Source organism: Coregonus clupeaformis, chromosome 1, assembly GCF_020615455.1.
Source record: "Coregonus clupeaformis isolate EN_2021a chromosome 1, ASM2061545v1, whole genome shotgun sequence".
NCBI lineage: Eukaryota > Metazoa > Chordata > Actinopteri > Salmoniformes > Salmonidae > Coregonus > Coregonus clupeaformis.
Window position 1 is genome coordinate 83464866 of NC_059192.1, and position 10136 is coordinate 83475001.

General features: G+C 38.6%; 1 protein-coding gene across 2 annotated transcripts; it reads left to right on the top strand.

Moving 5' to 3' along the window:
• Positions 1-505: 505 nt before the first annotated feature.
• On the top strand, positions 506-9689 carry LOC121575319. 2 transcript variants are annotated; one of them, XM_041888327.1, is made up of 7 exons: positions 506-619; positions 2214-2342; positions 2584-2694; positions 2901-2957; positions 7094-7273; positions 7497-7610; positions 8046-9689. In XM_041888327.1, the coding sequence occupies exons 2-7, from the start codon at positions 2214-2216 to the stop codon at positions 8082-8084; spliced, it is 630 nt and encodes a 209-aa protein (XP_041744261.1). In that variant the 5' UTR covers positions 506-619; the 3' UTR covers positions 8085-9689. The 2 variants fall into 2 exon arrangements, with proteins under 2 accessions (XP_041744261.1, XP_041744256.1); XM_041888322.1 differs by lacking the exon at positions 506-619 and adding an exon at positions 1217-1324.
• Positions 9690-10136: the final 447 nt, after the last annotated feature.

The window sequence follows — 10136 nt, forward strand, 5'->3', positions numbered from 1 at the left end:
AGTAAATCACAGCCATCTATTCAACTTGAACTTTGATATGACACACTATTACACTGACTAACATAACCAGCAAGCAAACCCAACCCTAACTCATACTAAACTGTTTTCAATGCCATAGATTGGCAAATTAATAACATTTAATTGGATATGTTGGTTGCATGGTTACCTGATATTTCTGTTTAATCATTGTCAAATGATAATCAATAAACCTACAGAAGCACATAGTGAACAAACATTTGAGTCAGCTCTTACTATTTGACCACTTTCTCTGTGTGTGTGTGTGTGTGTGTGTGTGTGTGTGTGTGTGTGTGTGTGTGTGTGTGTGTGTGTGGAGAGAGAGGTTACGCTAGGTTGGGGCGAAGAGAATGATTTACTCCACAGCTGTTCTGGGGAAGAGGGGGGTAGGGGTTGAGGATGGGGTCTGGAAGTGGGCGGGGGGGGGGCTGAGGTGGTCTCATGAAATTCGAGGTTAGTTGTACATTGTTAGAAAAGCTTATTTTTGACGGCTCGTGACAGATAAGAGGGCTTCAGTGATGAGGAAAAGCTCAAAGTTTAATATTGTTGAAAAGTTCAGATCGATGACCTCTTGATTTAGTCAACTGATCAAGTCTAAAGTTTGGTAAGCTACAATTGTATCTTGATCCTTATATGTCTCGATCTCTCCCCTTGTTCAGTAGCTCAGAAAGCATCTCTGCATGGAACATTTTCTGAATTCTGAATTTGTAGGATGTTACACACAGACATCGCTTCAAGCCATTCCTTTATACTCTTTATGATCCATCTCATCTCCTTCTCCTCCCTCTCCTCCCTCTCCTCTTTCTTCCGAAATACTGTAACAATCTCACCCACCGCCAAATAGAAGTAGACATTGAGTAAAACCTTTTATTTCTCTCCCTCCCACTCCCTTTTCTTTCTGTTAACCCCCTACCGCCTCTCCCCTCTCCCCTCCCCCATTTCTCCTCTCTGTGGTCTCTCTTCATCTCTCATGTTGGAAAACAGCTGTGGTTGCAGAACAAAACCAGCTTTGTCATTTCTCTAAGTTCAACTGACGAACATTCAACATTAATAAACAAAATAAACCTGTAGTGCATGTTGGCAACATTCCACTCTGCTCTGTCTTTTCTTTCAACCTCTCTATCTCTCGCAAAAGTGTTCATTTCTTTGTAATGTTTCGGGACAGATTCCATTGTGAACACAATTCTGTAGCACTATCATCTGCCCGCCCGCCCAACCACATCCACACCCACCCGTCTCCCTCATGTAAATATCTCCCTCCATTGTGTAATATTAGTTCATCGACGAGGTTCTGTTTGAGGCAAGCCAGGTCTGTTACTATTTTACCACTTTCTATGCTATCCGTGTACAGTATCTATCTGTTAAATATGCTACAATTCAATTATTTTTGCATTTGTAACAGGTTAGGTTCTGTTATCAACACAACGGACATTCTTATCTTAACATATGTCACCAAAAGTAGTCAAAGTCCATTTGAACATGGCCGACCATATTATGTCATAGGTTCTAGTGTTGTTTTTGTTGGTGGTGAACTATTTGGGGAATATTTGATGAATATTGCAGTTCCTTGCAGACAAATACAGTATAATACATTATTTCTGACATTTGTTAGTTTTGAATTATAGGTTCAGACCTAGTACTCAATATCAGCCTTATTATGTTTTCAAAACACTAAAAAGTTAGGCTATCTTGGTTTGATGTGGCATATAGCATCCGACTATACCTTATAATCGGCTTATCAGTTTATGGCCTATGATGATTGTCACATGTAGAAAAGATGAGCTCAGTGTTTGTTTTCAAATGGTTCATTTGTTGCTAGATTGATTTTGTGTGATGCATACCATAGCATATTTATGAACTTTCACCCAGTTCTAGACCCCTGTGATTGGGGTCTGGGCCTTTACAAAACTATTTTCAATGTTGATTGCTCTGAGGTTTGCTTTGCCACTGTTCTTACACTGTTCCCACACAGTTTCAAGTGTAATTAAAACCACACAGGTTCAATTATTTTCATCACAGCTGATCTTGCTGTTTATGGCCCTCTTCTGTTTCTCTGTCATGGTGTTATCAGTGTTGTCATGGTGTTATCAGTGTAGTCATGGTGTTATTGTTGTTATTGTGTTGTTATTGTTTTACTGTGTTATTAGTGTTGTGTTGTTAAGCCTACGAGGTCTTAACAGGTCCATATCCTTCAACAGATGATAATGTCGGTGAATATGGTGTCTGACATCAGTCCAGCAGGGGGAATAGGAGAGCCACATACCACCACAGTGGGAGGGAGTAAACCCCTGCACCGCTTCATCCGAGGGGAGCCCAAGAGTATTGGGGTGAGACTGGAAAACAGAGAACTGATGTATTCATTGTTGACAAATACTCCAAGGTATCATCGCAAACAAAAAATTTACTGTTCATTTAGTGGTAGCACTTTACATTACAGTACACAATAAAGTGGCAATAACATGGTAATAGCATGGTAACAGGATACAGTTACTCATAATGAAAACATTATTTGCCCAGATACCCCTTCATTTATGTGTAAATATATAATTTCTGTGTCTGGTTGGTTAGATTGTAATGCTGTTCATGGGCTCATCACTCTTCATCTTGGCGATTCCCATGAGAATGGATCCACTGGAGTCCTCTGCGGACAATTTCACCTCTTTTTGGCTAGGAATCCTGGTATGCCTTTTTTGCACGTGTCTATATAAATCTATCATATTGACAATCCAAATGTCATACCATAACATCTAACTTACAGTAACACATAACCTGGAGTCTTAAGCCCCCATTTCCAAATCTTAAAATCAATGATATCTTTCAGACTGTCTCCCATGACAGTTTAATGTTGTTGAATTTATAAACTCGCACCCTCTTCTGTTTTGCAGTTCATCATCTGTGGGCTGTTATACGTGCTCACAGAGAAGAATACTTCAAAACAATTGGTGAGTACCATGAATTGGAATTCAGTGCACAGGCATTACAGATGTAGGATCTTAATTTGATAACCCTGTTGCAGGAGAACTTTCCTGCAGGAAATGTAATTCTCTACAGTCTAAGACGTTTGGTTTAGAATTTTACGACCCCTTTAGGTATATATAAAATAAAATAAAATGATTTGATAAAATATTGAATTTGGACTTTAGTAACAAATCCCATAGAAACACATTGAATAACACATTCATGAATGGCAAAAAAGTTCATCATAAGGAATAAGGCTTTGACGCGTCTGTCCTATATCTAGGAAAAATAAGAAAGTTCAGGAAAAAGTTTGGACACACCTACTCATTCAAGGGTTTTCTTAATTTTTACTATTTTTTACATTGATGAAATAACACATCTGGAATCATGTAGTAAACAAAAAAGTGTTAAACAAATCAAAATATATTTTATATTTGAGATTCATCAAATAGCCACCCTTTGCCTTGATGACAGCTTTGCACACTCTTGGCATTCTCTCAACCAGCTTCACCTGGAATGCTTTTCCAACAGTCTTGAAGGAGTTTATTTATTAGCATTTATTTGGGCTGCAATCCGTATTGACTGACCTTCATGTCTTAAAGTAATGATGGACTGTCGTTTCTCTTTGCTTTGTTGAGCTGTTCTTGCCATAATATGGACTTGGTCTTTTACCAAATATGGCTATCTTCTGTATAAATATTTTTACATTTACATTGTAGTCATTTAGCAGACGCTCTTATCCAGAGCGACTTACAGTTAGTGAGTGCATACATTTTCATACTGGCCCCCCGTGGGAAACGAACCCACAACCCTGGCGTTGCAAGCGCCATGCTCTACCAACTGAGCTACAGGGGACTACACAACACAACTGATTGGCTCAAACGCATTAAGAAGGAAAGAAATTCCACAAATTAACTTTTAATAAGGCACACCTTTTAATTGAAATGCATTCCAGGTGACTACCTCATGAAGCTGGTTGAGAGAATGCCAAGAGTGTGCAAAGCTGTCATCAAGGCAAAGGGTGGCTATTTGAAGAATCTCAAATATAAAATATATTTTGATTTGTTTAAAACTTTTTTCGTTACTACGTGATTCCATATGTGTTATTTCATAGTTTTGATGTCTTCACTATTATTCTACAATGTAGAAAATAGTAAAAATAAAGAAAAACCCTTGAATGAGTAGGTGTGTCCAAACGTTTGACTGGTAGTGTATATATCTAGAATAATGCTTTGTTAATGTCAGTATTACCTTGTAACTTAAGCTTATGCCTTGTATGTGAATCCATTCATTTTACAAAGTTATTAAATAATACTTGTATTTAGAATTCCATTCTCATGACCGCTCCTTGATCTTAGTCAGCTAAATGCATAATACTTGATTGCACATGGTTTACATAGTCTCTTGCACATTGGTATTTATCTTATGGAGTCAGAGAAACATTTTAACAGGCTAATTGCTTAGTCTTATTTCGAGTGGCATGTTATGTACTGTATATATAATAGACTGTATATACACATATCAAATATTACTGCCCACCAATGTTCCCTCTACATTTTATGGGCACTGAGCAAATTTCAGGTTTGCTGAGCGCAAACTTGAATGTTGTGAAAATTCTGTGCAACTTTCAGCGCGTGTTTACTCTAAACACTGAGGCTGTACCCGCTTTAAGTTAGTTTCAGACAGTGGTCAAGTAGGCTACTGTGGCTATTTGATCATAATGTAGGCCTACCGGAGTGGCCTACATTTTTTTTCAAATGCAGAAAATGCATCCCATAACATTTTAACATGGAAATAGCTGTTATATCATTCAGTCTACTGTATCAGCTAATGTGATGTTCAATGTAGGCCTACATTCCATGAGACTTTTGAATAGAAACATGCAGAGCTTGACATTAACCTGTTTATCCACAACAAATGTTGTGTTGTTTGATGCAAGACACCACTTCACAAAATAAAATGCATTATTATTCCCATGCCATTATTACAAAGAATCAGACAAATTATGCTACCCTCTACCTATTGGCTACTTAGCTTATTGAAGCCTGTCACAATATACAACACTGCGGAAGTTGTATCCCCCGTTCCCTTTCCTACCCCTTTAAGACAAAAAAAAAGCTCTTTACCCAACTTACTTTTCAAATATGTCTAGAAATGTAAACGTTTTGTGCTCTTGTAGGAAGCAATCACTCCCCCATTGCTGACTACAAATTATCTATAACTGGGCTAATAACTCACTAACTAGCAAAGGATATGAAACAAAGTGCACACGTGGCTACATGCAGCTCTCACTTTGATCTCTTGCATCTACTCACGACCGCTCATACTGTAAACACAGTCCAATTCAAAGTGAATGGCACAGATCCATATGGCAATTGTCTATTTGCATATACAGTGAGGCGAAAAAGTATTTGATCCCCTGCTGATTTTGTACGTTTGCCCACTGACAAATAAATGATCAGTCTATAATTTTAATGGTAGGTTTATTTGAACAGTGAGAGACAAAAAAAATCCAGAAAAACGCATGTCAAAAATGTTATAAATTGATTTGCATTTTTATGAGGGAAATAAGTATTTGACCCTCTCTCAATCAATAAAGATTTCTGGCTCCCAGGTGGGAGTGCTCCTAATCTTAAAGGGAGTGCTCCTAATCTCAGCTTGTTACCTGTATAAAAAACACCTGTCCACAGAAGCAATCAATCAATCAGATTCCAAACACTCCACCATGGCCAAGACCAAAGAGCTCTCCAAGGATGTCAGGGACAAGATTGTAGACCTACACAAGGCTGGAATGGGCTACAAGACCATCGCCAAGCAGCTTGGTGAGAAGGTGACAACAGTTGGTGCGATTATTCGCAAATGGAAGAAACATAAAATAACTGTCAATCTCCCTTGGCCTGGGGCTCCATGCAAGATCTCACCTCGTGGAGTTGCAATGATCATGTGAACGGTGAGGAATCAGCCCAGAACTACACAGGAGGATCTTGTCAATGATCTCAAGGCAGCTGGGACCATAGTCACCAAAAAAACAATTGGTAACACACTACGCCGTGAAGGACTGAAATCCTGCAGTGCCCACAAGGTCCCGCTGCTCAAGAAAGCACATATACAGGGCCGTCTGAAGTTTGCCAATGAACATCTGAATGATTCAGAGGAGAACTGGGTGAAAGTGTTGTGGTCAGATGAGATCAAAATTGAGCTCTTTGGCATCAACTCAACTCGCCGTGTTTGGAGGAGGAGGAATGCTGCCTATGACCCCAAGAACACCATCCCCACCGTCAAACATGGAGGTGGAAACATTATGCTTTGGGGGTGTTTTTCTGCTAAGGGGACAGGACAATTTCACCGCATCAAATGGACAATGGACGGGGCCATGTACTGTCAAATCTTGGGTGAGAACCTCCTTCCCTCAGCCAGGGCATTGAAAATGGGTCGTGGATGGGTATTCCAGCATGACAATGACCCAAAACACACGGCCAAGGCAACAAAGGAGTGGCTCAAGAAGAAGCACATTAAGGTCCTGGAGTGGCCTAGCCAGTCTCCAGACCTTAATCCCATAGAAAATCTGTGGAGGGAGCTGAAGGTTCGAGTTGCCAAACGTCAGCCTCAAAACCTTAATGACTTGGAGAAGATCTGCAAAGAGGAGTGGGACAAAATCCCTCCTGAGATGTGTGCAAACCTGGTGGCCAACTACAAGAAACATCTGACCTCTGTGATTGCCAACAAAGGTTTTGCCACCAAGTACTAAGTCATGTTTTGTAGAGGGGTCAAATACTTATTTCCCTCATTAAAATGCAAATCAATTTATAACATTTTTGACATGCGTTCTTCTGGATTGTTTTGTTGTTATTCTGTCTCTCACTGTTCAAATAAACCTACCATTAAAATTATAGACTGATCATGTCTTTGTCAGTGGGCAAACGTACAAAATCAGCAGGGGATCAAATACTTATTTCCCTCACTGTAGGCCTACTGCAGCTCTGATTGGTTTTGCCACGCAGGTCTGTGGAGAGTATGGCTTGTCAATGCAATAGAATTCTCTCCGATGCGTGCCTTGAAAGAGGCTTTGTCATGAAGTGGTTGCTATTTTTTCACCATTTTCTTTGTTCTCACCCTGTAGGTGACAGCAAGCCTGGCCCTTAGTATCATCTCTATATTGGGGGTCACAGTGGCTTTCTTTGAATTCCTTAAAGCCATCCTGAGCTTGAAGTATCACCATTACTACTTTTATCATTCCTACTATGATGACAACATCACAGACTCTGCCGGAGTTGTTGTCCCCTGGCGTAAACGACATCTGGTAAATGTTGTTGTTGTTGTTGTGAAATTGGATCACTGCTATCTGGAACAATTATTATTGGCAGTCCTTCTCTTGGGTATTTGGTTTGTGACAACCTCTTTAAAATTGCATCCAGTAAATGAAATAAAGAAAGGATAAACATCATATAACACAGCTTTACACTGGAACCTTTCTCATTCTGTCTAAATAAAGAGACCTTTCATTCTGCTCTCTCTCCTGACAGGACCAGTTATTCAGCCTTGAGGCTGTATTCATGTATCAGAGCTTAGTGGGCATGGTGCTCCTAATACTGATGACAGCATTTGCCAGGGCTGCCTTGCAGTCCAGTAAGACACAGGTAAAGTACTGTGGCAGTGACATACTTTATAACCTTATTTGTATCCTAATCTGGGGCTTGTAGACTGTGGTAAGTATGCCAGTGCAATTAATCAAATACATTTAGATTTTTAAGTGCCCTACAGAATCAGACATCATTTTATCTGTAAATTATGTTATTACAGTGTATGTTTCAGTGGCAACTGGTGAGGGGAGGACGACTTATGATAATGACTAGAATGGAGCAAATGGTATGGCATCTAACACAGAAACCATGTGTTTGATATCATTCCACTTAATCCGCTCCAGCCATTACCACAAGCCTGTCCTCCCCAATTAAGGTGCCACCAACCTCCTGTGGTATGTTTATACTGTATACAGTGTACATAATGCTTTTTTGTCTTTCTCTTGCAGGATGAATGCCTAAGATAAACTCTGTCCTTTCTCTTTTATACAGGCAATTGTGGTAATGAACAATCTACCATCAGCAGACTGAATGAAAGAAAGAAAGCCTTTTATGACTGTCTCTGCCATGATGGATGGATAGAAAACTTGGATTCATTGATATACAATAAATGTAATTCAATGTGTAGAACATTTCTTTAAATCCACATATGGAAATTGTCTATGTATACAAGACACTTTTCATTTCCATTTTGAAATAAATGTAACATCAATTGTTCAATCAAATGTATTCATAAAGCCCTTTTTACATCAGCAGTCACAAGGTGCTGTACAGAAACCCAGCCAAAACCCCAAACAGCAAGCAATGCAGATGTAGAAGAAATGATCTAACAGTGTAAGAAAATAGACAATGTATTTTCTAAACATACTCCACTTCCAAAATAAAATAACACATCCACATAATACAATAGAAAATGAACATGGTCATTATATGCCACTCACAGCATTGTAATTTCATGGAACACTGTTGACTTGTTTACTCATTATTGAAAAATCACTTTTGCTCAAGACACTTCTTATGAGTAAAGCACTCAGTTCAGTGCATATAAATGTCCACTAGACATTTGTTTTGTTCGTCTTGATGGTCCCAAATATCGTTGCTTTTCTCTTATGCCAGAAACAAGAGCCAGAGAGCTCTCTGGCAGTGTTTTTTAGGTTTCTACAAAGGAGGTCACATCACTCTACACAATTTATAATGCCTCATTGCCTCCTTTAGATATGTGGTTTACAAAGATGGTCACTCGTACAGTATAAGAGCACTTGAAACAGAGTTTAAGAGAAATCCATCTTAATGATTTATGGTTCATTTTCAGACAATCTATGAAAATATCATACAAATCTGAGTCGTCTCCACTTCATAAAACGTCATGGCATAATAGACTAATGCCAAAAAGAGCTTTCCCAAATAGTTTTCAAAGTGAGAGAGAACAACTTAAAGCATTTCCTTTTCATCAAATGGCTGGTAGCACAGACTATCATACCAAAAGTGTTTTATTCTTACACGATTTAAATAATTAATAGATGGATTATTTACCTGCAACAGAGCAGTCTGACTCAGATGATGTGTCCAGTTGGGTCCTTAATAAAGTTGGCTGTAGTTCCTCCATTTGCAAATAAGTAGCAGCAGAAGCAGAGAAAATAGATTAATCCTGATCTGGTAGGGGTAGTGCCCCAATGTAGATCAATACCAACAGAGACCCCACAATTTCAGTGGAAGGGAATGGAAACTGCAAGTCCAGCAGTACACCTTTACTAGGGAAAAGGGAAGCCAGGACGGGACTATAAACTGTCAGGACATTTTGTGGGCCAGATAGAGTTTACCCTGGTTCAGATGTTCTTGAATCACACAGTCACAGAATTTCCGCTCTATTCTCTGAAAAATGTGTTTCCTCAGCAGGGCCACATCATGGGCACTGGCCACTGATTGATATGCTTTCATCTAGGTAACAGATTGTTTTAATTACTTGTTTTAATCTAACTCTTTAGAGTGTGGAGTATTTTTGTTCAATGTGTGTGAAGAGTTCTGTATGCTAGCTAGACCATTGCAAATATTATGACAATATTATGACAATATAAAATATTTGTCAAGGATTCTAGAGGGCTTCTGTGTGACAATAAACAACTTTTCAAACCTGTAGAACTGATTTTGAGTTTCATGCACACAACAGGTCTATTTGGTTTTGCATTTATAAAATACAAATAATATCCCAACATGAAACAAGACATAATAATAATATTTTATAAGCCTATCAATAACTAGATTGTAGACCTCAATAAATCAACTGTGAAAGTAAAAGTAATAGTCAGTATGTACAGGCCTACTGTGATAAAATTGGCATTAGCTGCAATAAGTGTGAAACACTGGATTAAATTCTGAAATAATTTAATTTCACATTTTCATTCAGTAGGCCTATAGATTTATATACTGATTAATAGCGTATACAGTAATAGAAAATCAATAAAACAAGTCAAACGTATTGTGTTACATTAATCATGAAGGCACTCTTCTTACATAAGTGCATAGAATCCTTACAAAAGTGAAATCTAAATAGAAGCACAGATGGTGGATAAATAAAGATAATTC